Source organism: Mustela lutreola, chromosome 1 (genome assembly GCF_030435805.1).
Source record: "Mustela lutreola isolate mMusLut2 chromosome 1, mMusLut2.pri, whole genome shotgun sequence".
NCBI lineage: Eukaryota > Metazoa > Chordata > Mammalia > Carnivora > Mustelidae > Mustela > Mustela lutreola.
In genome coordinates, this window is record NC_081290.1 from 64068580 (window position 1) to 64096533 (window position 27954).

General features: G+C 50.4%; 1 protein-coding gene across 4 annotated transcripts in view; it reads right to left on the minus strand.

The window, feature by feature from the left end:
• Window positions 1-27954, minus strand: part of JAKMIP1 (janus kinase and microtubule interacting protein 1) — a 127920-nt gene that overhangs the window by 58165 nt on the left and 41801 nt on the right. For 2 of the 4 annotated variants that reach the window (XM_059165624.1, XM_059165628.1), the window contains exons 2-3: window positions 8307-8572; window positions 2792-3286 (exon numbers count right to left, since the gene is read on the minus strand). In XM_059165624.1, coding sequence (XP_059021607.1) covers window positions 2792-3286; window positions 8307-8435 — 624 coding nt within the window. In that variant the 5' untranslated portion in view covers window positions 8436-8572. Of the gene's footprint in view, window positions 1-2791; window positions 3287-8306; window positions 8573-13231; window positions 13413-27954 lie in introns of all 4 variants that reach the window. The other 2 variants (XM_059165614.1, XM_059165633.1) reach the window with 2 other exon arrangements.

Genomic DNA, 27954 nt, shown 5'->3' on the forward strand with positions numbered 1-27954 from the left:
AATGGTCTTTTTTAAAGTTCTATTTTCTCATTATTCATTGTTAGTTTATAGAAACACAAATTATTTTTTGCACATTTACTTTTTATTTAGAGACTTTGATAAATTCACTTACTTATTCCGACGATTTGTAGAAGCTCTTGGATTTTCTATGTCACAATCATAGCATCTGCAAATAAATCCCTTCTCTCTCTCTCTCTCTCTCTTTTTTTTTTTTTTTTCGATCTTTGGAACTTCTATTTCTTTTTAATGGCTTTTGTATTTGAGGTTCTAGCTGGTGCAATGTTGAACAGAGGTGGTGGCAGTGGACATCTTGTCCTGTCCTTGAATTCCGTGAGAAAAGTGCAATATGTTACCACTATACACGTTGGTAGTAAATTTTTTTTTATAGAACCCTTTTCCAGATTCAGGAAATTCTATTCTATTCATAATTTGCTGAGAGCTTATATTGTGAAGTTGAATTTTATGAAATGCTTTTTCTGTACCTTTATTCTATTACTAGTTGAATCATACTCATTGATCTTTTAATATTAAACCAATCTTTGTATTCCTAGAATAAACCCAACTTGGCCATGGCTTATTAGACCTTCTATATATTGCTGGATTTTATTTGCTAATATTTTATTTAGTACTCTTGTATCTATGTTTATACAGTATAATTTACATTTTTTTTTCTTTTCTTGTAGTATCATTGGTTTGGGGATCAGAGTTATGCCAGCTTCATAAAATGAATTAAAATATGTTCCTAATTCTCTTTTCTGGAAGAGTCTGTGTGTAATTAGTAATTTCTTCCTTAAATACTTAGAAGAATTTACCTGTGAAGCCTCTGGGCTTCGGTTTTTCATTGTGGGAGAACTATTAATTACAGATTTAATTTCTTAAATAGCCATAGGACTGCACACATTTTCTATTTCTTATAGTGTCAGTTTGGTTAAGTTGTACTTGTTCAAGGGATATGCACACTTTATCCATATTTCTACTTGGATATGCTGATCATAAAGTACTCGTATTGTCTCTTTAATTTTTGTAGGGGCTGTAGTAGTGCCCCTCTTACAGTCTGTATCCTGGGGACTTGTCCCCTTGTCCCTTCATCAGCGTTTCTCAGGGCTTATCTGTTGACCTACTTCAATTAACTTTTGATGTGTTCATTTTCTTCACTGATTTACTTCAGTTATTCCTGCTCTTGAAGGCCCTTCATTCTGCTTTCTCAGAAATTAATTTGCTGCTCTTTTTCTTTCTTCTCAAGATAGAAACTTAAATGTTTGAATTTCACTGTTTCTTCCTTTTGTCTAAAATCTGTTTTACTTGAAAGAGCACTATTTTGAAAGTGTATATGTCCCCTTGAAAAGAATTGTATCTGATGCTGCTAAAATACTATATTCTGTCAGTGTAGCTCTGGTCAGTTCACTATACTGTTTAAATCTTACATATCTTTGTTCATCTATTACCTATGTGTTCTATCACTTGCTGAGACAGAGTGCTATTCTCCAACTATAAGTGTGGATTTGTTTCTCCTTTTAGTTTTGATGTTTTTCTTTTGCATGTTTTGAAATTTTGTTATTAAATGCCATTAAGAATTGACCCCTTTATTATTAAGAATTGCCCCTACATTTCTTTAGTTTTACTCCTTGCGTTAAGACCTTGGGCATGAATACAGTCAGACCAGCTTTCTTTGGCTTAGTGTTTGGATGTTGTACCTATCTCCATCCTCACAATTTTCAGTCTGACCATGTTCTCTTAATCAAGACGTGCCTCTTGCAAATATCATAGTTGTTGCTGTCGTTGACTCTAGTCTGAGAAGTTTAGCTCACTTGCCTTTTCAACCTTCTGCAGTGCACAGGTGCAAAGTCCAACAGTCATTCTGAGGGTCTGTCCTCGTGGTCTGTTGCAACCTGTCCATCTGGCCAGCTTGTTTCCTAAGTATGGTATGACTCTGGAAGATTTCATTCTGCCATTCTGCTTGGCCTCGCTAGCCTCCCGCATCACCCCAGAACTCAGTGAATATTTTAGGGTGCAAACTCTAAAATATTTTGGGATATATATGTGGGATCCTCTAGTTTCCTATCTTTCATGCTGACTCTGAGAGATGGCCAAAAACCCCTACTCACCTCTCTCAGCCCTGGTGAAGTCTCCTTATTGGGGGAAGCCCAATCCCCGGCCCACACCCAGGATGAGCAAATGCCCCCCAGGCAAGAAAGTGGCTGGTAACTGTCAGCTCACCTGGGCAGGGTCTCTCTCATCCCTTTGGAATTTTAGCTTTTCTAGACCTCAGAACTTCCACAGTCCTCCAGTCTTTAAAAATACAATTGTTTGCAATTTATGGTTTTCCCCAGATGTTGCAACAGAATTGCTGTCTTTATCCCTATATATTCATCTTACCTAGAGGTATAAATGTGCTCTGGTTTATTAATTAAATGAATAAATAAATGTCTAGCACATCAATAGGCTTCCACAGTCCTTTCCTCCAATAACCCTGCCCTTATCTATTAACCTCATTTTGAAGGTGAGAAACTTCTGCTTCTGGGCTGTTTCATGAAGAACCAAGGATCCCACACCTAGCAAGGAGAGTTCTAACTGCCCAAAGCCTCTCTATGACCACTAGGACGGGCAGGGGCTTTGCTGGAAGCCCAGTGCCTAGAACCATGTCTGGAAACTCTGCATTTACTGCACTCTATGGGAAGGGAAGGATGCATGCAAGTGGGAGAGGAAAGAATGCATGAAGGAAAGGATGCACGTGGGCGGGCAGGAAAGGGTGCATGCACGCCCGCTGTGGAGGGGTGCGGGCAGCACGTACCAGCCTGCGGATGTCACGTTCGCATTCTCGTTTAATGCGGTGAACCTCGTCCTGGTGCGCCTGATAGGCAGCGCGCAGGTCCGCCGCCTTTGTCTTGTCCGCCTGCATACAGTTGCTGAGCGCCTCCTCTGCCTGCTTGCGCGCGGCCTTGAGCTCCAGGATTTCCTGCTGCAGCCGTAGGCGCTCGCCGTCAAAGGTCCTGCGCGCCTCCTCTCGCGCCTCGGCCAGCAACGCCGTCTTGACCTTGTCGGCCGCACCATCCCGCAGTACATTGAGTGTGGCCTGCAGCCGCTGCAGCTCGCCTTCCTTGATCTTGGCTGTACGTGCGGCCTCCTGCTCGTGCTGCCTGATGAGCACCTCGCGCAGCGCCTGCAGCTCCTTGGTCTTCTCCTCATGCAGCTTGGCCCTGAGCTCCGAGATGTAGGCCGTGTGCCGCCGCTGCTCCTGCTCGCGCTCCAGCTTGGCCTCCTGCAGCCGCTCGCGCAGTTTGCCCACCTGCGGCCCGAGCCACGGGAGAGGGGGTCAGCATCAGACCCAGCCACCACCTCCCCGTGCCACCTTGTGCACAAGGGCCCCTGTGACCCTCCCCGGCCCCCACACCCCAATTCCCCCTTCTGCCACCCCCACGGCCCTGATCCTCATAGGCTCCACCTATTTTCCTTCCTACTCTATTTCCTGGTATTTTCTTGAGAATTTTCTAGGGGTGAAAAAACATCTGAAGATGCTGGAGAGGACATTCAGGCCTTTGACATCTCCTCCAGTTTGGAGATTCACAAGGGAGGACAATTTATCCATCACAAAACACAGGCAGAAATCATCTCTCACCAAAGAGGAACAAACTTTACTCCAGAAATAAATTTCCAGGGCCTATGCAGGACTGGAGGACTGGAGAAGACAGAGGCAGAGAGGCACAAGCAGGGAGCAATGACCCTCACTGAGCTACCCCCTCCATAGGCTGGGGGCTCCAAGGTTCCCCCACTTTAACTCATAGGAGCCTCGGGAAGAGGTAACTTTTGCTGGAGGGCAGCAGTGGCTCAGAGAGGACGCACCAAGGGACAGAACCAAGCTCACCCCCAGGCACCTGACGCCAGAGCCTGGCTGCCCAGTCATCCCCAGATGCCAGGCTCTCAAGCCAGCCTAAGTGAATTTATCTAATCAGTAAAATTTAAGACAGTACTTGTAAAGTGTGCCAAGGGAATATTTTCTTAAAACACCCTAAGTGCTTTATTCGAACTTTTCAAGGATCACATAAAACACACACTCAGCAGGAACCCCTGCCAATCCATTAGCTTTCTAAATCACGCCAGTCCCCAAAAAACAGAAACCAGTTATATCTCAGAGGACAAGCTGCTTCCATGGGAGGCAGCCACAGTCTCTCCAGACCACTGGTTACGACATACCAACATGCTGAAGTTAATTTTGGGTGAGGAGTTTGACCATGTGTCCGGGTATTGATCAACCCTTACTTTCAACAGCAGAGAAAGCTGCAAAACTAGGCCAGATAAAAACACGAGATCAGCATCTCCTTGTACTGAATACTCTTGACCACAGAAATAAAATGGGGGACCCATTTGGGTCTACCTCTCTCTCCCAGGGCTGGAACTGGGAGTCTTTCCTAATGGGTTGAATCACAAGGAGCCAGAACTTTAAATACTTAACATGACTGTCCCAGCAAGGGACTAAATGCTTTCAACATTGTCCTTTTTGGGAATCCCACTGTCCTGATTTCCCTGCCTATTGCCAACAAGGACCTGAGTCAGAAGGAAGGGACTTGCTGCACTGATGTGGGATACTAAGTCTCAAGACAGTGTCACGTATCAACTTGGCAGGGCCATGGGATCAGGTCATTTGACCAAACACCAATGCAGATGTTGTCGTGAAGGTATTTTTTTTTTTAAAGACGTGATTCACATTTAGTCCTTGAGTAAAAGAGCCGACCCTTCATCATGTGGGTGGGCCACACCCAATCAGTTGATGGCCTCAAGAGAAAAGGCCAAGCTCCCGGGAGGAGAAAGGAATTCAGACTGCTTCATACTCATGAGTGCATCATCATCTCTTCCTGAACTCTCCAGCTGCCTGCTCTGCAAAGCTCAGACTTGTCAGCCTCCATAATCATGTGAGCCAACTTCTTAAAAAAAATCTGTCTCCCTCACCTCCCCACCCATACACACACACACATCTTTCTCACTGGTCCCATGCCTCTCTGAACAACCCTGACTATATACTCTGAAGCAGGACATCATGGGCACATAAGGAAAGCCAAAAGTGGGTGAGTGGATAAAGGGAAGTTTGCTCACAGGTAGATAAGGAGGAAGGAATGTGGAGGAGAGCTGAGGTGTATGCAGGGCAGCCTGGGAGAGGGTAGTCCAGCTGAAACAGGCCAGGCCACACCGGTGTGTAGAGAAGACAGGGTCAAGCAAGAAATCCCCTCTGGGTCCCACCGGTTCTGCCCTGAGGAGCCAAGGCCCAAGCCCAGGGGTAACAAGTCTCTTGAACAAGCCCAGGTTAGCCCATTGTGGGCAGAGCACCTGCGCCTTACACCATCGAGCTTAGCAAGTCTAAAAAGTGACTGGCACTTCACCTGCCAGATGCTTCTGAGCTGTCCCCCAAGTTCAGAGGCACAGCAGGAGAGATGGGCCCGTGCCCACTGTTCCTCAGCACCTGGCCCCAGATGAGGTAAGAGCAAATTGACTGGAAGGGACTGCACCCTGGGGTGGTGGGGAAGGCAGCTGCCTCGGGGGACACCTGGGAGCCAGTGCCACCTGCCATCCAGCAGGAACAGGTAAGTCAGCCCCCCCCCTTTCCCCTGACAGCCCACTCCTCCTTGTGTCTGTCAGTGCTGGCTCCCCATTTCCAGACCTGGCTGCTTCTCCCACTCCCTGCCAGCACTCTGGTCCTGCCATCAGACCGTGGCAGACACCTCCCAACCAGTAAGGCCTCAACTCTGCCCCTGCCCACCCCAGACCTGGGCCTCGGCATGTCCGGGACTCATGGGTGTTGCTGGACACTTGGGAACATGAAAGCACTGTTCCCTGGCTCACTAGCCAGCAAAAGCCTTAGGATCCAGTTGCCAAAGGCCTCTGTGAAGTCTTCCGGGGCTCTCTTGCCCCTACGCCGTGTCCAAACACTTCCCATGCAACACGGAGTGACGGCACAGGGGCTTGCTGAATGAATGAATCAATAGATAAGTTAACATTTTCCCTTGTCCTACGGTGTTCAACAGGGATCCTCTGGGAAAACAACCTGAACTGTGGCATCAACAATAATTTTATGGGATCGTATGAAAATATCATTTAGGGGTGCCAGGGTCGCTCATTCATTAAGCATCTATCTGCCTTCGGCTCAGGTCATGATCTGGCGTCCTGGGATCCAGCCCCACATCAGGCTCCCTGCTCAGTGGGAAGCCTGCTTCTCTCTCTCCCACTCCCCCTGCTTGTGTTCCCTCTTTTACTGTGTCTCTCTCTGTCAAATAAATAAATAAAATCTAAAAAAGAAGAAGAAGAAGAAGAAGAAAATATCATTTAAATGCAACTATAAAGTTTCTATTTATGTTTTTCCTACCAGCCCATAAGCACATTGCTGAATTCTGGAACAGAAGCTCCCCCAGCAGCAACCCAGGGAAAGTCATCCCAAGGAGCCATGGGTGTGGCTGGGCTGAGAAATCAGGCAGCAGCCGGGGCGTGTCCAACAGGGGGACAGCCTGGTGACCCGGGGGCACAGTCCCCACAGACCTGGCCCCAACCTAGTGCCACCACATACACCTGTGCTGAGACCCGATATCATGGGTGGAGGTGTGTCCCCCAAATTCCCAAAGGAGGTCCCAACCTGCAGAACCTCAGAATGTGACTGTATTTGGAGATAAAATCTGAAAAGATATAATTAAGTCAAATGAAGTCATCTGTGTGGGCCCTGGCCCATTACAACCGGTGTCCTTAAAAGAAGAGGTCAGAACACAGACACATGGGGACAGCCATGTGAGCACATAGGGAAAAGATGGCCATCTCCATGCCCAGGAGGGAGGTATCCTAGGAGAAACCAGCCTGCTCACACCTTCATCCACTACTTCCAACCTCCAGAATAACTTCCTTGTTGTTTAAGCCAAAGTCGGTGGTGGTTTGTGATGGTGGCCCCGGTGAGCTAGCTGACTGACCCTCAGTCTGCTCACCTATCAACTGGAGAGCACCGTCAAAGGCACCTAGAGTGACCTGCATAGCAGACACATAATAAATGTCAGCCAAGTGCCCCGCGGCTGTGTGTGACAGGCGGCACACATGTGTGACTGTCCCATTCTTCAAATGACTCAGGGAGGCAGGCACATCAGAGGACTCCATGTAACAAAGGGGAAAACTGAGGCATCGGGGTGGTCACATGGCTTGCCCCGAGACAGCAAGGTGAATTAGATGGTGGGGGTGGGAGGACCCCTGGCAGAATGACCTTGGCTGTGTGGTTTCCCAAGGGCCACAGCTGCTGTTGCTACTTTGGCGTGGGGCCAGTCCCAAGGGATCCCAGCAGATGAATCCCTCCTGAGATGCACAAAGTGTGGACAAGCTGGTGCCTTGGGCAGCTAAGCTGGCTTGGAGTCCTGAGTGTCCTGATATGGGAGGGGACACATCTGTCCCCAAGCTCCAGGAGCCCAGCCTTCACCCCCCAGGTACTGGGCTCTGCCTCCGCTCTCCATGGTGCTGTTCTGAGCAGGGGACTGAATCAGGCCCCAGGGCCCATCCCCCCTCCCCACCTGGGAGCTGGACCACGTCTGGACCCCTGCTGTTGCCCAGTCCCCAGCACGTTCAACTAGATGGGATACCTACGACCATCCCCCAGCAGTCCCTCGAGGGCTCCCAGTGCTGCGCACCCGGCTGTAGGGCATGCCTCCTTCATGGCTGGGTATAACCTCCCCCACCATACCCAGAATAGGCCAGACCTTCCCACTCAGGCTGCCGGGGAGCAAGCTCCACGCCCCCTTCTCTAAGCCCATGGACACCACAGAACACCGGCCAGCTTGGTCTTCAAACCACCCAAGTGACAAGTGTATTTAATCTGTGACCTCAGATCTCTAGGACTTTGCCCTGGCTGGTTATTATTCCTCCACTGTGCCAGGCATCATTACACTTGAACTGAATGCCTACAGCCTGCCGGCCACCAACCTGGCTCTGTACCAACCAGCCCCAAAGCTCGTTCTCACCCCCACGAGAGCTGTCCCAGACCCAGACTCTGCCAGAAGCTCTCTAGTACCCTCACCTCCTAACTCCCCCTCCTCCACCAACAGGTCCATTGGGGGGTCCCATTATGACCCCATTTTGCAGGGGAGAGGAGTTACAGCACAGACAGTGATGTATCTGATCCGAGGTCACAGGGAGACGGGAGGTGGCCAAGACTGGAACCCACGTGGTACCACCACTGATGTTGTACCCATTCTCCCAAGGGGCAAGCTGAGGCTCAGAGGTCGAGTGCCCACCCCCAGTCAGGGAACTCGCAGCCCCTCCCCCATGAAGCCGGGGGCCCACACCCCTCCCACCTTGCTCTTTTCCTGCTGGAACTCGATCTGAATGCTCGTCAGCTTGGCCCGCAGCTCCTCGTTGGCCATTTGCACGGCATCAGCCTCCGTGTCGGGCTTCTCGCCCTTGTTCCGGCTCTTCTTAGACATGCTTCCTGTCGGGTTGAGACGCTGAAAGCCCGAGGTTCACACCCACCAGCCGGCAGACGCCGCTGCAAACTCCACCGTACTAACCAGTCGTGCAGGGCTCAGCTCGTCCTCCGTGTAAACCACCATCACTTGGGACCCTGGGGAGGGGGAAGGCTAGGTTAGCAGAGAGAAAGAGGGAGGGAGGTGGCATCCTGGCCTGAGCACTGAAGTCCAAGGGCAGCCAGCATTGCCTGCGGCCTCCCTGCCTGGCCAGGCCCGAGCTGCTGCCCAGCTGATGGAGGCATCATGATGAGCTAAGGGCCCCACCAGCCCTCACATTCCTCCCAGGGGAACCAAGGCCTAGACCTTCAGTTTGGTAGGGCTATCCTCCCAGCCCACATGGTGGCAAAGCCCAAGCCCTTAAGAATGACGGCCAGTACCACTGCGTCCCAGGTGAGACCCCCAGGTCACCTTCCGTTAATCCGCACAACTGCCCAGAGAGGTCAGTGACCATGCCCAGGGTCACAGGGGAGGAACTGGGGCACACACAGGCTGAGGGCTAGCAAGAGTCACACAGCCAAGATGGGGCAACAGCATTAAGCCGGTCAAGCTCCACAGGTGGACTGGACGTGGTGAGTCCGAACCCAGACTCCCAGCCCTGAGCCTTGAGCTAGCTGGACCCCATGCTGTCCTGCCAGCACATCCTGGTCCCTGGGCCCCTCGCTCTGCCTTCTTGCTCTTTTCCATATGACAAAGCACGTTACACCAGGACAGGAGCTCCAAGCGAGCAGGGCCTGGGTCGGTTTTATTCTTGCTACAACCTCTGTGCCTAGACTCAGAGCTCAGCATGCAGGACGCCCTCCAGTAGCATTTGTTGAATGAATGAATGAATGAATGAATGAAGCATCTATTATGTGTCAAGGCCTGTGATCGGAACTGGGGCGTGTTTAGTCCTCGCAGCACCAGGAGAGATACAGCAAAAATCCTGGCACAGAGAGGTTCAGTAAGCTACCTAAGGCCACAGAGCGATTCAGTGGGATTAGATCGCCTTGGGCGAGAATGCACTGAGAAGAGAACATTCCAGCATGGAGGAATGCCAGGCTTTGGCCGTGGAACAGAAGACATGAAATCAACAAGGAAGACCGGACAAGAACAGCATAGAAGGAGAACAAGGAGGACCAGGGAGGTTCAGGGAAGAAGGGGTTCTAGAAGGTGGTCAAGATGAGGATGAGGATGGGAAACTGGCCACTGGATTCAGGAACACGGGGCCAGTGGCCTCGGGCGGATCTGCTTTGTGCAGTGGGAGTCAGGAGGCAGGCAGACAGACAGGGAGCTGGGGCGGGGTCTCACGGATGCCTGCACTTCCAGCAAGCAGCAGCCGCTCCGTGTCTGGGAGCTGAGGTCCAGCGTTTCCGGGGAGCCTGGGATGTCTGTGCAAACCAGCCGATTGGGAAGGCAGAGATGGAAGCCCAAAAAACCCCTCTCGGACAGGAGGGCGCCTCTCAACATGCCACTTAGGAGCATGTAGGGGCAATCGGCAGCCCACCGATTCCAGAAAGGTACACTGTGACCACAGATACGTATAAACTCCATTCGCTCTGATATGGCTTATAAGCGTAATCCATAATCCATCCCTCACCGCTCTCACCTGACTGCTTTTACCAGCTCCACAGCTCTCCGAAGGCATCTGGCCCTGAAGAGGGAGCAGGGAGCATGCGCGGGTCCAGCTCTCGGAACAGGGAAGACTTCCCTCCCCTTGACCCCATCCTGTGGCCCAACAATGCGCCCCCAAGAATGCAGATAAGGACTCACCAGCGATACGACCTCTCCATAAGCTCAGGTGTTCTTCCCAGCAACCCACAGCTCAGCCAAAGGGACAGTTAAGTAAATAACACCCCAAGTTGTGACGCATGGCCACACGGAGGAAGGCGAATGTCACAGAGTCAAAAAACCGAGACAGTCTGTGATCGCAGTTTTCAGAAATACTTATTCACTGTTTCCGTTTGGTCCCAGATATTTCTTGAGCCCCTGCTGGGCACCAGGTCCCGGGGACACAGCAGGAAGCACCAGACAGCCAGGCCTCTCAAACGTTAGCAGTGACTGCCCGAGGGAGAGGTGCTATTTACCTTCTTCTGTATACTCTTCCTGAGAAATCAGATTTTCTATTTCCATTCTTGATTTACAGGGGGGAAAAAATGATGCCATTTTCTCAAAGGAGTGCAAGCAAGTTTTAGAAAACCATCTGGGACTAGCTGGGAGGGAGACAAGGAAGGAACTGAGGGAAAAGCCCGTGGCCCCTGTCCCCAGTGCCGCGACAGCCTGGTCTGAAGGCTGACTGACACTCCAGGCACAGCTGGACGCAGCTCCAGCTCCGCCTGGGTCTCTTGGGGCTCCCTGCAAGGGAGAGGTCAGCTGAGAAGAGAGGACACAGGCCACACCCCCCGGGACACAGCTGACCATTCTGTGGGGCGGCCTTGTCTCCCAGCAAAGGGCTATCCTTCACCATAAGTGTGTCCTCGTGGCTCACGCTTTGCTGACTGGATGGTCCAGGGAAAGTCACAGAACTTCTCTATGACTCAGTTTTCCCATCTGTCTAATGGGACCCATGGCGCTGACCTCACAGGGATGTGTGGGAATGGCCGGAATCATATCCATGCTCAGCAAGGCACTCAGCCCAGTGAGGACACTTGCCAAATACAACGAAACTGCATTTCTTAGGAGGAGCAAGGCCAGCCTCCCAGTAACCTCCGTGAAGGTCAGGCTAGCAGGTGCTAAGCCTAGGTGCTCTTGTAAGACGCCACGTCAAGGTGTGGCCCATCTGTTGTCACGCTGTCCCAGCTCCTCAGAGGCCCTAGTACAACCTGAAGGCCCATTTCCTTGCCCAGCAGTCCCTCCCAAGGTCCCTGAAGATGCCAGGGAGGAAGGGGTAGCAGAGGATAGGCCTCAGAGAAACCACGTGCCTGCCTGAGGTAGCACAGCACGCGGGTACAGGCCGTGAAATGTGTCCGCTCCTCAGTAAGGCCCTGGGACAGCAAGCCCAGGGGAAAGGGGGAAAGGAGACCCAGCCCGTGGGGAGACAGCATGCCAGGAGCGCTTGGGGGACCATGAGAACAGTGGTTGGCCAGCCACAGACTCCAAGTGCTCTCAGCCCCGCTGGGCATCTGGACCCCAAGGTCCCCCAGTCTCCCAGCCTGGCTTTTGAAGCCGCAAGAGCAGAAGGGCCAAAAGGCAGAGACAGACGGCAGTGGGACAGGCCAGATACCCAGAAGGGGGGCCATGCCTGGGGACAGACAGCCCAGTTCTTGCCTCGGCCACAGTAGCCCCTGAAAAAGCAAGTTTACTCTATCACCTGAGCAGTGACTCAGCATGCATTCTGCTCCTGACCAATGAGAAAATAGAGATTGGCCTCTGCAGCCACACAGGAGGCACTCTCCTGCTTTGAAGCCGCAGAAGTCTCGGGCTGCCTTAGGGGAAAGCCGCCTGGTGAAGAGGCGCAGGTCTTCCAGGGTCTGACTCACACCGACATCCCATCCAGGCCCCGCCGCCTGTCCCCCGCCCCAATGCTCCACGCTCAGCAATCTCCCGGGCAGGCCACCCTGCAGGCCATAGTGCTCCCGCCCCGTTTCATGGCCACCTCCTATCTTGCCTCCTCCAGGAAGCCTCCCATAATGATCCCACGGCCAGGCACCTCCTCCGAGCTGCCAGGGTAGCTGAGGGTTGCCCTGGGTGTTTGCTGATCTGTCAGCCCCTCTGAGAGCAGGATCCTGACTTCCCTTTGCCTTTGTGGGGCCTCACCCTGTGCTCAGCCCAAACTCCAAGCTCCGTGTTCCCTGGATGAATAAATTCCAGTGAGCAAACACCAAGCTTTTAACCAGCAAACAGCAATATTCCCTGTTGACATTCGTTAGGCCAGGGCCTCAGTAAATGTTGAGACCAGGGGGGACACAGGAGGGGACGACACCCAAAGCTATGGGCTACGTCAAACCCAGAGCTCTCGGTGGGCCCCACGCAGCTGGCTTCCTTGCCAGGAACTCACCTATGGCTGGTCCAGCCAGAGGCTCAGGGTGCCACTTGGTATCCTTACAATTGGCCCCACGGCTGCTGACCTCCACGAGGGCCTCCCCAGTGGAAGCAAGAGCAGGTCATTCTCCAGCCTGAGATGAGCTCGGTGCCCACTCTGCCTGGCACTCTCCACTCCAAGCTCATGATAGCCCACTGAGCAGAATCCCAGTATTGATAGAGGAACCCCACAGAGGCTCAGCCAACATCCGCCCAAAGCCAGTGAACACTGCGCTGTAGGCAAATCTCCAGTCCCTCACTCAGAGCCCATTATTTCATGCTACACATACAATGCTAGCAAGCTGCGCTCTCTGTTCTCCTGGCCTGGTACAGAAGGGATAGGGAGAAACTGGAAGACAGTGTCTTGGAAAAGGCAAATATAGACAGGAAGTGAAAAGAGCAGATTTTCCACCAGAGCAGCACCTAATAATAATAATAATAATAATAATAGTAAAATAATAATTCCTTTAATACTTAAAAGAAAAAGTCTGAGAGGCCTAGATATTAACTTTTTTCGGAGATGTCATTCTGCACTTACAACAATTTAATAAGGCATTTGCTGCCCAGACTCTTTTCATATTGGTTCAAAGTAGTTAGTGGAGGTTAAAAAAAAAAAAAAAAATCCATAAAATGTAATGAATGAAGTCGAGTGAATTAGGTCTTCCTAATATCTATTCTGGCTCAGGGGTAAAGTGCTCTAGAGAGAGCCCACAGTGAGGAGTGCAGGTTCGGTCCCTCAGCCCAGCCCTGCCACCCACCTGTGTGTGGCTGGGTCCCAGCTGTGTTCTCCCGAGCCAGCATTCCCGGGGAGTGGATGGAGGCCACAGCACCGTGTGGGAGCCGTGTCAGCTCAGGGAAGGCCAGAGTAAGCTGCCCCCAGCCAGGGTCTGAGGCCCCAGTGTCCCGTCATAGGTGCCACAACCTCAGAGCTGGTGCATCCTGGAAATGACAACAGATCAACCAGCTGCCCTAGCACATCTGGGATGGTTCTGAGCCCTCTGTGTGGCTGCTCAGTCCTCACAGTGGCCCCAGAGCTCCCAAGCCTACATATCCAGCCACCAAAACTGTCGCCTTTCCCCGGTTCTTGAAGACACACACTTCTGCCTCCAGCCAGTCCTCACCACTTCCTGCCAGGAGCACTGGCCACCCCAGCTCTCCCGGACCTGCATACTGTTCCACCTAGGCTCAGGGGCCGCAGAAGTGACCCTCCTGCCACTTCCTGCAGACAGCCCATAGGAGACAGTGCCCACGGCCACAGCAACCAGTCCTCTCACGGTGCCCTGCTCCACTACATGGCCTGAGCGTTGGTGGCCCCTGGGAGCCACGCCTACTGTCCCCTGCCATCTTGGGCACTTGCCTCTTCCTGCCTCACAGGGCCACCTCAGGCCACCTCCTGACCATCCCCAGGACTCACCTTGGGCCACACCTCCTCCAAACCCCCTTTGTCCCCAGAGGAAAGGCCAGGGGGTCCTCGTGGCCCAAGGCTCACCAGATGACTCAAGGTACCTTTACTCAACCATCTCCAGGTCTTCAGGCCAGCAGGGTATGGATGGTCACAGGAAACAGACCCAATTTGTGGGTGGGGAAATTGAGGCCCAGACAGGTCAGGGGCTTACCTGCCTGCCTGGGGTCACAGAGGGAGCAGCAGCCCAGCAGGGAGAGGGGACTCCGAGGCTCCCCTCTCCTCACCAGGTGGTCAGCGGAGCTCACCTGGCACTTCAGAGGACACAGAGAAGACATCACCCATGAGGATGCCATGGGCCCCACCCTGGCTCACTGAGGTTCCCTTGACTCCCCGGCTCCCACTGTCCACAGATGGTGTCATTCATCACAGAGGTGAGTACCCCCACCGCCAGGCCAGCCCACCCCTTGCTTAGGACCCTCCCATGTCAGGGGCCAGCACAGCCTAAGACCCCAGCCCCTCGCCACAAAAAGGGCCACATGCTCGCACCAAGTCAGGACTCTAGCCCCTGTCACAGACTCACAGCTGCCCACCCAACCGCCGCGGGGCCCACTTCGTTCCACTTTCTCCTCCAGGTCAAGCTGTTCCTTCTGAGCCCAACAAGCCCCCAGGAGCCACGGCGTGGTGGGCAGGGTGGTGCCGTTCAGGCTCCACACGCGTGATGCACCCATACAGCCCACACATGCACACCACGCTCTGAATGTCCACGTCCCCCCAATTCCTGTGTTGGGACCATAAGGTCCAATGTGATGGCATGTGGAGGGGGACCTGAAGTGGGGGGGAATGGTAGATTGGGCCACGTGGTGTCCTCAGGAATGGGATGAGGGCCCTCAGAGAAGAAGATGCCGAGAAATGATCTGCACTTTGCGAGGTTGGGGCAGCAAGAAGGTGCCTTGTACATGCCGGGAAGCAGCTCTCCCCAGGCCTGCACCCACACCCTGACTCCCAGCCTCCACAGTCAGTGGGAGATAAAGGTCTGTGGCTTTAGGCGAGCAATCTGTAGAAACCCGTGACAGCGGCCTGAGCTAAGACACACACACACACACACTACACACACCACACACACACACATGCTTACATCCACCAGCCCAACAGCTCTGACCAGGATGGAAAAACCCCAGATCAGCAGGAGCCCATCTTTGCTGTGAAGCCTGCATGGAGTGTCCAGTGACGGTAGGCCCAGCTGTCTCGGGACTGCCACGTCAATACACGGAGGCACACGGCGACAGGCGGGGAGCCAGGGGACCGCGTGGGACCACCATCCCCATTCTCCCTTGGGGGAGTGCCTGGCTCAGAGGGCTCTGGCCCCAACATGGGCAGGCGAGCCCCTCCATCCCATCCACTAGCTGCCCACTTCGGCCCACCTCGTCCTAGCTGAGCCGGAGAGCATTCCGGGGTGTGTGTGGGGGGGTGAGGCAGGGCTGAAGCTGTTCTCCCGATTTAGAGATGAAGAAATTATGCCTCTGAGACACGTACACACCAGAAAGCCACACAGCTGGGTTAGCTGAGAAGCTGGTTGTTCTGGAAGGAAGGAAAGGGGGTATGTGGAGGACAAAAAGATCAGAAATCAGGCTCTGGCCGACAGCAGAATCAGTGGCCAGCCTCAGTGGCCAGGGCCATGTCAGTGGGGTGCCCTCACCGGCACATCGGTGAGGACCAAACAGAACAGAGGATATGACAATACTTGGAAGGCCACGGAGTGTTCCAGAAACAGGCTCTTGGCTATGAGATGAACAAATCACACACACATGAAGACCCGATCAGCTGCGGGATGCAGGACTCACAGCACCTGAGATGCCGAGACTCCAAGGCCCCATCTGTCACCGCCTGCCCTCCCAGGCTCCGTGGAATCCCCTCCTTGGTCCCTTCTCCAGAGTCTTCCCCTTGACAGGAAGCTCCCCCACCCCAACCATGAGGACACCTGCTCCCCCAGGGCAGCCCCTAGGTCCTGGAAATGACCTCTCGTTTCAAGCCTAAAAGAAACCCACGAACAAAAAGACCCCTTGTAACCTCTGCCCGGGGCCCCTTCCAGCACTCAGAAGCTACCAGGAGTCTGTGTTCCCTTCCCCACAGAGGGGCCCTTGAGTGATTTGGAGATTCAGTCATACTCCTGGAAACTTCTCTTCTCCAGGTAACATGGGATAAGAAGGATGAATGTTTCTGGAGCACAGACTTACACCAGACACTACAACCAGCCCCGCAGAGGACAATCTCAAGCAAGCCTCTCATGACTATGATGCAAATCCTATCATTACCCCCATCTAGTGGATGGAGACGTTGAGGCCCAAACACAGTAAATAACCAGAGGGTCACATGGTCAGAAAAGAGCCTGGCGGAATTTAAATCCTAAGAAGGTCCCTCTGATCTGGGGTAAGTCACCTGAGTTCTCTGGGCCTCGGTTTCTTCATCTGGGAAGTGGAGATCTTTCCTGCTCCTGGGCGGCAGTTGTTTGCATGGAGGTGGGGCACTGTGGTGGTGTGCACAGTGGTGAGCTCCGGACATGCTGGGAGGAGGAAGTGAAGGTGAACCTTCCCTGACACCATGTCCCAAGCGCGGCCTGGGAGTCCATCCCACAATGGGAGATTGGCTGGTGGTGCCCGTGCATCTTGAAATGGGGACAGAAGAAGGGCCACCTGCCACAGCTCACCCCCACAGGCGCCACCCGAGCCCCACAGTGCTATCTGCCGGGTCCCTCCAGAGCCCTCCCAGGTCCCTTCAGCCCACCACCTGCAGCCCCATGGACCTCAAAAGTCTCTAACAGTCTCCCTGCCCCTCACCTCCCAGCCACTGCTGCCGCCCAGGGCGCCTTTGGAAGTGGAAGTCCCCACATCCCATCCCCGCATAGAAAATTAACTAAACACTACCAGTAATAATGGCAATAATAACAACCAAGGTTCCCAGGCCCTAGTGACCCAGGCAGAGAGCACCAACAGGCCCTTGCAGAGGGATGCCTGGCTGGTAAGACCCACCACTAACCCCCCACTGCCTTGCCTACTTATTTGCTCACCCTGGCCCCGTGAAGTCTCAGCTCCTCCGCTTATAAACCACCTAGTTGACTGATTCTCCAATACCAAGCAAAGTGCCAGCCCAGAGAAGGTGCCCAAAACCTCAGGACCCCTCCTTGGACATCCACACCCATCCCCATGGTTCAATTACAAAGTTCAGGCAGAAGGATGTAAGAGATCTTTCAAGCGACACAGGTCTCCTGAGTCCTTGGTAAAAACCACCCCCATTCCAAGAAGTCAAGTATAACCACATAGGGATGGGCATGCTTGTGGGCAGAGACAGAGGCACCCAATGGTGGGCTCAGCTCACTTGCTAGCTGCCCCCTTCGCTGCCAGCCAGGTACCCTCAGTGTTTAAACATGGTTGCAACATAAAGACAGGACATTGAGCATCAAGGACCTTGGGCCTTGCTCTGGGGTAAGCAGAACTGTGAGCAGAGGAGCTTGGCTGGCTGAATGCATCTGGTACAAGTTTATTGCCTGTGTCCTACTCACAGGCACCATGTGTGGCATGGTGCCATGATACCAAGCAAAACACTCCCTGCCCTGCCCCAGCAATGCTCATGGCTTCTCCTGCCCAAAGCCCCCTCCTTGCAGACCTCTGCCTCTCTGTTCCTTTCAATATCACCATACACAGATCAGGAGGAACCTACTTCTGCATCCTAAATAGAGCCACAGAACGGTGCAATGAGACTCTTCCATGGGCTGCCATGCCTCCGTCTCGAGTCACACACCCTTTCCTTTTACTGGCAGCCTCACCAGCCGTTGTCACTTGTCATCCCCACCCCAGTCACAGAATAAGCATGGTCATGTCTGAAGCTCAGCGCCAGGTGGAGGGCTGCAGCTGACAGCAACAGCTGGATGCTGTGAGGACACTGCCTTCAGCAGGAATCTTTGGATGACCTTGGTCACCTGGCCCTAGTATGTCCATCTTGATTTGTCCCAAAGGAGTAAACTGCAGCCAAGTTCAGGGAAGGGAGGCCTCTCAAAACACCAGACCTCACAGCCAACAATACATAGAACTTGGGTCTGAACTCAGGATGCCAACCCCCTCCCCCCAAGAAAAACAGAGTAACCTCTAATCAGGGCAACACTGTGCAGTCACCTAAGCTGCGGCTGCTTTAGCAAAGGCTTGCCCTGTGCAAAGAGGGTGGGGACATACACAGGAGGAAGGAACAGAGCAGGGAAGGATTGGAAGAACAGGGGAGGAGGGGTGGAGGGAAAGAGGAAAGGAGGGAGGGAGAATGAAGAAAGAACTGAATCCAACTTCCAGTTTCTGGTCTGGCATGTAAAGAGCTTGGAAATCATCACTCCCATCCACACAACAAGGAAAAAGCTGAAGAAACTGAAAATCAGTAACTTTTCTTATATCCATCTGAGAACTGAGATCACACGGCAAAATTTGGAGAGGCAGACAGATGGAGAGTGAGAATAACAACCCTACCAGAGCAGAAACCTCCGTGGGAATCGGTTCAGGTTCCTTTCACCAAATACCTCCTGTCCAGATTTCAACAACAACAGAATTACAAGGCATACAAAACCCAGTTTGAAGAGACAGAGCAAACATCAGAACCAGGCGAAGATAGGGCAGCGATGCTGGAATGATCAGACCAGGACTTTAAAAGAACTATGATTATCATGCTAAGGGCTCTAGTGGAAAAAAACAGATAAAATGCAAGAATAGATAGCTAAAGTAAGCTGACATGGAGGTTATAAGAAAGGACTGAAAAGAAATGCTTAAAAAAAAAAAAAAAAAAAAACCTCTAATAGAAACAAAGAACATCTCTAAGGAACCCATTAGTTGACTGGACCAGGCTGGGGAAAGAATCAGTGAGTCTGAAGATAGGGCCATAAAACCATTCCAAATCAAAGAGCAAGGAAAACTATGACTGAAACAGAACAGAGTATCTCAGAACTGTAGGATAACTGCAAAAGTGGTAACAAATGTGTAATGGGAATACCAGAAATAGAAGAGAGAGAGAAAGGAACAGAGAAATATTTGCACCAGTAATGTCAGACACCAAACCAGAGATCCATGAAGCTCACAGAACACCAAATAGGATAAAAACCAAAAAATTGACCCTTAGGCATATCATATTCAAACTTAGAAAAATCAAATTAAAAAATCTTGAATGATGCCAGGGGTGGGAAACACCTTACCTACAGAGGAACAAAGGTAAGAATTATATCAGACCTCTCCTCAGAAATCATGCAAGCAAAAAGAAAATGGAGTGAAATCAAATGTTAAGAGAAAATCCCACCAACCTGAAATTCTACACCTTGCAAAATTACCTTTCAAAAAGGAAGAAGTAAAGACTTTCTCCAACAAACAAAATTTGAAGAAATTTGTCACATAGGTCTTCCTGGCAAAAAGAAAAAGTTATAAGAAGTTCCAAGAGAAGAAAGTGATGTAGGTCAGAAATACAGATCTAAAAACAAAAAAATTAAAATTAAAAAAATTGTTTAAAAAAAAGAAATACAGATCCACCCAGGAAAATGAAGAAAGCTAGATAAGGAATAAAAGAAGGAAAAATAAAAACTTTCATTTTTCTTATACTCAATTGATCTAACAGATAACAGGGTCCAAAATAATGAGAGCAATGGCATATTAAGCGATGACAGCTTTTGGAGGAGTGACATGAATGACAGCAGTGTGATGAGGGACGGGAGAGAGGAAACAGGAAGACTTTGCTGAAGGTGCTTACACTTCACATGAAGTCACATGGTGTGCTGCCCATGTCTGCTGCAAATTCTAAGGCCACTTTTTTTCATTTAAATTCAATTAGCCAACACAGAGTACAACATTAGTTTCAGATGTTGTGTTCAATAATTTATCAGTTCCGTATAACACCCAGTGGTACCATCTTAAAAATCTAAAAAAAAAAAAAAAAAAAAAAGTCAAAGTCAAAAGTCAAATGACTCCCTTTGGTTTTCCCACATGAAAGTTATGTTCACACTATACCGTAATGTGTTGTATGTGCAATAGCATGATGTCTAAAAAAATGCACATACCTTAATTTAAAAAGACTTTCCACAAGTCATAATCACTGATCATGAATAAACGTAGTAATAATGAAAAAGTTTGGAATATTGTGAAAATTACAGAAGTGTGACACAGAGACATGAAGTGGGCAAATGCTGTTGGGAAAATGGTGCCGACAGATTAGCGTGAGGAAGGGTTGCCACAAACCTTCCATTTGGGGGGAAAAAAATGCAGTATCTAAAAAGCAGAATAAAGCACAGCTCCAAAGAGCGAGGTGGGCTTGGACAACCGATATGCTTGGGAATCAGAGAAAATGGGGACACAGAGATGGTCAGTTAAAACCGCAGAAGGCAGGAAAAGGGTGGAAAACAAAAGTAGGAAAATAGAAAAGTAACAGATATGGTAGATAAGACTCCATCTGTATCAGCAATCACTGATCAGTGGTCTAGCTGCACCAATGAGAAGACAGGGGCCGTCAGAGCAGGTGGAAAAACAAGACACCGCTACGCACCGTCTGCAAGAAGGCACTGAACTTCGAGACCCATGCGGCTGCCACGGAGCCAGCCGACCTCTGCATGTTCATGGTCAGCTAAAGGGAATGAAGCTCAAATGAACTCGCAGCCCTCATGGGTCTCTGGGGGCTGACGGTCTCCCACCTACAACCAAGACAGCACACCCCACCCCTTTTGAGTTGAAGAAAGATCTTTGTGATAAATTCAGTACGATAAAAACTGCATTATACAAACGATACTCAGGAAGCACATTAGGAAGTAATGCGGCCTGAAAGAACACATAAAACCATAAGGATGAATCTAAATTAAAATCACCAGCAGAGACACAATCCTTGCCAATAAGAACAGGGATGTGAGCTGAGCACAAATTCTCTGCCTGTGCCCCTGGATGTTTCGTGAGCAGACCTCAGCCCCACTTCCCCACCACTGCCAGCCTGTCCCGATGTAACAGGAACATAACTCTGTGCACAACTTCTCTGAACGCTTCGAAGACTCATCAACATAAAGTGTTCACCTCCATATGAAAGAGCCTACCATACATACTCTGTATTATTTATACCCTCAGAGGGACGGAAGGACAGCAAGAAGGAGACAGGCCCAAGGTTAACCCAACTCCTTAAAAACATAAAAGTCACCAAAGAATATAATCTTTCCCAACATGTTATAATTGGACTCCCTTTACCCCCTGAGCTCTGTTCCTTCCACAGGCTCTTTTCCAGCCATGACATTCAAGCCCAGTAGTTGTGCGGAGGGGAGGCAGTCAGTGTTTTATGGAGTTCTGGCAGAGCTGCAGGTCCTACGAATGTAATTTCCAACAACACTCCATTTTCTAGGGCCAGAGAACCCATTCTGGAAGTGGGTTCCCGGCGTGCTCAGCAAATCCCCCACCTGCTTCCCTCTACTTTCCAGATTCCCTTGCGGTGGGTGGGGGTCCCATGACCAGCCCTGCCCAGTGGTGTGCAAGCAGCAGTGACTTGTGTCACTATAGGGCTGAGGCATGGAAGAGCCCCAGTGACCCCTCTTCCCTCTCTCCCTGGCTGCAGGGACCTTAGAAGCCACATGTTGAGATGACAGTATGACCAGACCAGAATGCACGAGTGACCCAGAACTGATCTTTTGGGGCTCTTTTGTTATATAGCACTGCCTCATCAAACCTAGCTGATACTCTCTTCCTGGAATGCCCTTCCCACTTTCCCACCTATCCGTCTTCTTCAATATTCAGTGTGGGGATTACCTCCTCAGATGACGGGCACTGATACCACTTCCCACCCTCAGGCCAGACAGGGTGTCCTCTGCACACCACAGCATGCTGAGCTTCCCTTCCTCACAGCCCTGATCATGCTGTGTTGGCACATGTGCCCACCACATCAGACCAGGCACTCTGGCTTGGTGAGTGCCAAACTTGTCCCTCTACCTTTGGAAAGCCGGGCTGGGTAGGCACCCAAGTAAAGGCAGTGGGCACGTGCCTGTGAGATGGATGACCACGTGCACACACAAGAAACACCTCAATGCCCTCTTCCACGCACATAGACACTAATGGACACTGCACAGGGCTAGAGAGTTGACCAGATCTAGATTCTGCCCCCATCCTCTCCACCAGCTCTTCAAGTCCAGCAGGGCAGGGGTGAGGCGCCCACGAGTGGTCGCAGTCCAAAACAGAAGAGGAGGGATAGCCCACTGTGGATGCCCAGAGGCCAGGGAGTTTGCCTTCTAGGAGGGAGGCGACAGATGAGCTGGCCCAGCTGGGCTGGTAGGACCCGGGCAAGGGCAGAAGCAGACGTTCCAACTGTCTGGAGGCTGGAGGGGGCTGGGGCAGGGCTGCTTAGTCTCCCTGAGAATCACTCCCCCTCCCACATTCTTAAGCCATGGGATGTCACCAGAGCTCACCTGGCCCACTCCAGGGATGGACACTTCTCAGGAGGCCCAGTCTGGCCCTTCCTGAATCAAAATGACTTTGTGTACATAGCACTTTGCAGTGTGACCTAACCTAGCCCCCACATATCATTGCAACATGACCACAGCCCACCTGGGGAGGTCCTTATGGCCCCACAGAGGTGTTAAGAACCATGGCCAGCCTGCACTTGAACCCAAACCCTTGAAAGCCTGTCCACTGGCTCCTCCCCAACCATGGCTCAGGAGCACTTAAAACTCTCAAGGAAGTTCTTACACACATTTTCAAATCATCACCCAATACTGTGGCAGAATCTGGGGTCATGGGAATGACCAGACATGTGAGGTTGTCATGGGAACAACCTCACAGCAAAAGAACAGCTCCTTCAGCATGTACAGAAGAGCTCAGACTCCCGGCAGGCATCTACAAACTCGTATTTTGGTTTGTTTAACCCAAATAACGAGGAGAATATGTAACCACTTTTGGAAATTCTATTTCAGCATCCCAACGGTAACACCTTCCTCCAGAAACAGGAATGAGGGATGCAGCACAGGGGCCCATTAGAAATGCTAAGTGTTGACTAGGGTATCCCTTTAACGGTGTCAAGATCCTGAGAGGGAGGGCTCGTTTCCCATGCCTTGTACGAGAAACAACAGAGGCACACAGAGCCCAAGCCCCTGCCCGCACTCACACAGCCAGATGCAGCCGTGCCGTCACCCCGGCTCAGTGATCCCCTAGTTATCCTTTTCCTCTCTGCTTCTCTTACTTTTGAGGGTGACTAGTACTTAGTACTAGTCAAGAGTCAAGCCAAGGCAATGAATTTAGATTTGCAAGGAACAGCTGACTCAGGAAGAGGCCAGCAAGTCAGGCCCTCCTCCCCCTCCACTCCAGCCAGCTGACCGTAAGCCCCTGACTGCACCCAGAAGGCTCTGGCAGAGGTTCAGGCGGGGATCGAACAAGTGATGGGAGAGGCAGAAGCTCATTTTCCTCCAATCGTTTAAAGAGAGTTTGGGGGGGGGGGGCGCCTGGGTGGTTCAGTTGGTTAAGCATCTGCATTAGGCTCAGGTCATGATCCTGGGGTCTTAGGATCAGGCCCTGCATCAGGCTCCCTGCTCAGCTCTCCCTCTCCCACTCCTCCTGCTTGTGTTCCCTCTCTTGCTGTCTCTCTCTGTCACGTAAACAAATAAAATCTTTAAAAAAAAAAAAAAACTAAAAAAAAAAAATTAACAGAGTTTCATGCTGAATCTCAACAACAAGCTCAAGGAATTCAATCAACTACCCCCATTTTACATGTGAAGAAAACTGAGGCTCAAGGAGGTGACGTGAGGAGCCAAGAGTCCACCCGGCCTGTCCAACTCTGTAGGCTGCCGGGTACAGCCCTCCTCCGCTCCATGATTCAGATTCCCAATGGGTGCCCCCACTGCTTCTTCTCCCACCCCCACCCCCGTTTTCAGGCTAAGGGGCCACCAGCTACTTTGCATCGGGCACTTCCTACTACCTGTCCCGGAAGACAGCCACGTGCCACCCTGCCTCCTCCATGTCCCTGGACACGTGCTTGTCAGGCCCTGTGCTCCCGGTGCCTCCTAGCCGGAACTCACCCAGGTCGGGGCTTACCCAGGTGGGCTGCATGGAGGAGGCTGGGAGAAGGCGGGCTATCCCACCGGGGCTGGATCAGATTCAGGCTGCACTTCCTGCTTGCATTCCACGTAACCCAGCTCCTGAAGTCACCGCACACCCTGGAGACAGTACATGCAACCCGTGTGGAAGGAACCCGGGAACCAGGGAAATGGGAGGAGCTCAAAGATGTGAGCTGGTGGCACTTCTCGGACTGTCCATACTCTCTCATTCCCCTGACAAAATGACCCCAAAGGGGGACCAAAAGTGCCATCCTGAACAGCAGAGGCTAGAAAGCCAGAAACCACATTTCCCAGACTCCCTCGGAGCTAGTGTTCTGCATGTGCCTATAGATCCATCATTTTTCAATTCATGCATTCATGCATTCATTCATTCACTCATTCACACAAGATTCAACCATAGCATAAATGGGGACCCAAGTGGTGCAGCAAGGTGCCCATTTGTTGGTGTGAGCCTGGCAGATGGGGAGTGCCCTGGTGTGTATGGCGTCTGGCCATCGTCCCTGCTTACAGCTGTGGCTGGAGTCAGCCTGGACGCAATGGCTTCTGACCCCCCAGGTCCCCGGAGGGCAACTCTGGGGTGTTACTCTGGGGTGTCACTCTGGGGCCAAGCCTGAGTCCCAGCCGAGCCCCTGCTCCTCCACCTTCTAACCATCCCTGCTTCTCTGTATTACATCCCTCTATTTAAAGTAGCCCAACAGATGAATGAAGATGGAGACTGGGTTGTTCCAGGAACCTGAGTTAAAATTAAAAAGAGAGGGGCACCTGGGTGGCTCAGTCAGTTAAGCGTCTGCCTTTGGCTCAGGTCATGATCTTGACCCACATTAGGCTCCCTGCTCAGTGGAGAGTCTGTTTCTCCCTCTCCTTCTATCCTTCCTCTGCATGCGCTCTCTCTCTCTCTCAAATAGATAAATAAATTAATTAATTAAATTTTTTAAAAAATTAAAGAGGGACACACAAAACAACTTTAAATAACAAAACAGAAGACCTAATACTTTGTTTATGCTCACTACAAATAGACCTTATCCACACTTATGCTCAACTGACAGAACAGAACTTCCCCTTCTAGAACCTCAGAATGGCAGTAGAATAGAGTGTTCTAGAGTGCCAGACTGAGTTAGAATGAAGACCCTACCCCCTTGTTGGCTGTGTGTCTCTGGGCAGGTTACTTATTCTCTCTGAGCTTATTTCCTTACCTCGAAAAATGAGGAAAATGATAATACCTACCTCATGAGGTTGAGCTGTTGTGAATACAGCATGAGTTGCATTAAGTTGTTAATTAATAATTTAATTAATATTAATATTGATGAGTATAAAGAATAATTATTGTGTTCATTGAAAAATTTGGAGAAGACAGATAAAGATGAGATTAAAAATCACTTATTTCCCCATCCCTCTGGGAATATCAGGGACAACTTTATTAACCATTAACCATTTCAATAATGCTAATATTAACAATTAATACTGATTAACACACACCTGCATGTACAGACACACACATGTAAACACAAACAACAGCAATGGCCAGCTCTACTGACCTCTGGACTTGTCTGAAGCCTGGGCACACTGCCCCCCAACATTAACTTGCTTTGGGTAGGGGGGGTTCCACTGGACTTCAAGACAAGATTTCGTTTGTTAAAAGGGTTCCCACCCCAGCTAAAAATATATTTGAAAATCAGTATTAGAAGGCAGGTACTGAAAAATGTTCCCAATATATGTTATGGGTTAAAAATTCATATATTGAAGTCTTAATCCTATAATCTCACAATGTGGCCTTCTTTGGAGATAAGGTCTGGTTAAAGTGAGGTCATTAGGGTGACCTAATCCAAAATAACTGGTGTCCTTGTAAAAAAGAAAAATCTGGAAACAGATACCATATGAAAATGAACACAGAGATTAGGGTGATGTATCTAACAAGCCAAAACATAAAATACTGGAGAACCAAATCCAGCAACATATAAAAAGAACCATACACCACGGCGAGGTGGGATTGATCCCAGGAGGCAAAGCTGGTTTAACCCAAACCTAATCCGTGTAAAATACCATAATAGGATGAAGGACAAAGCGTCAGGATCATTTCAATAGATGCGAAAAGTCAGGTGATGAAGTCTATCATTTTATCAAGATAAAAAAAACTCAACAAACCAGGAACAGGAGGAAACTTCCTCACTCAATAAAGGGCATCTACAGAATGCCCACAGCCAATAACTTACTCAGTGGTGAAAGCCTGAAAACTTTCCCTCTACAAACAGGACCTGGGTGAGGATATCTATTCTCATCACTTCTATTCAATATTGTACTACAAGTTTATCCAGAGAAATTAGGCAAGAAAAAAATGATAAAAGGCATCCAGATGAGAGAGGAAGAAGTCAAACGAGCTCTATTTGCAAATGACAGGATTTTGTGTATAGAAAATCTTAGGGAATCTATAAAAAAGAGAAAAAGGAAAACACACAACTAGTAGAACTAATAGATGAATTCAGCAAGGTGGCAGGATACAGGATTAGGATACAAAAATTAATTGTATTTCTATAGTGTGCAATCAATGATCAAAAACACAATTGAGAAAATGCCCAGATATTGTCAAGACGACACTGATCTGGGGTGTGACATAGACATTGGTATATTTCCAAAGCAGCCAAGGGGATTCCAACAGGCAGCCTGGGTACCAAGGTCAAGAACATCTGCTCTAAAAAGTCAGCAGAAGCAGAAGGTTCTTCAGCATCTTCTCCCACTTTACCCTGCCTGAAAGACACAGGCTCTCCCAGGCTGTGCTTCCTTCCAGATACAACTCTACAATTCACTTAGGGAAGCCAGCCAAGCTGAAGTCATCCTCAACTATGACACACCTTCACTTTGAAGACTTAGCAAAAAAGATGTGCACTAACTGTTGTTCCTCATTTGTTTATATTTTTTGGCAGCATAGTTTATGTTTATTTTTTTTTATTATGTTCAGTTGTTTTTAAGCATCACCCTACATAGAAGGCTTAAAAAGACACATAGGCATTATCTCAAAAACACAACTTCAGATAAATTAGATTGAAGTTACAAAACTAGGAATCAGAAAACCCTGGTTCAAGTTTTAGCTTTGGACTTCTCTTAACTGTCCCAACACCCAGTGAGATGGGAATTATTATGGTCCCCATTTCAAGAAACTAAAATCTGAGGCTCAGAGAGGTTAAGTGACTTGAGCAAGGTCACACAGCTCGCTCCATTAACTCAGATGCCCCCTGTGCTCATGAAAGCCCAATGAGCATAAAGGAAATGAGCTTCAATTGCTAGGTACCCTTCTCCCTGGAGCCAATTTTAATTAGCAAGTTCAGTCAATGAAGACAACCCTGGGCACTGTCATGCCCAGGTCAGATGCCGCCATGTCTGACAGGCAGGAAATTATATCATGCTGGGCATGCTGTAGGCATTGTCTCCTCTACCTCCCACCTCCCTGATGACCAGCTGGGGACACTGCCCCAGGTCACAGAGCCAGTATATAATAAAGCAGAACGGGAACACAGGTCTGGGTGTTGGTCTGAAAGGGCCAACTGTTAATCCTCAGTCACTTAAGGGGCCCTCACTCATTCAAGGGGGCTCCCAAAAAGTTGTCCATTTTAGTATATGTGCTGCCAAAGTGAGCACGAAGTTGTCCATTTTAAAAAGCACACCGCAGTAGGTAACTGGCCGTCCACAGAGAATATGATTGGGCAGCACCTGGTGAGTGAAGAGCCGAGGAAAGCTGGTACGTGGAAGGACTGCCTGCTCTGAGTCCCAGGCTCTGCTGTTCCCATCATCCATGGGGGTCTCCTAGGGTACCCCATCATGTCAGTCCTCCACCTAGATAGCTTCAGGTGGTCCTCCCAGCTGGGGGTCCAGTCCAAGCCCACCAGCCAGACCAACAGCACTCTATCTACCTGCACTAGCTTCCTCCAAAGCACCCCCACGCCACCACCCTACTCAGCTCTCCAAACGCTCGCTCCCCCTCCTCCTGGGTGTGGGCTCTG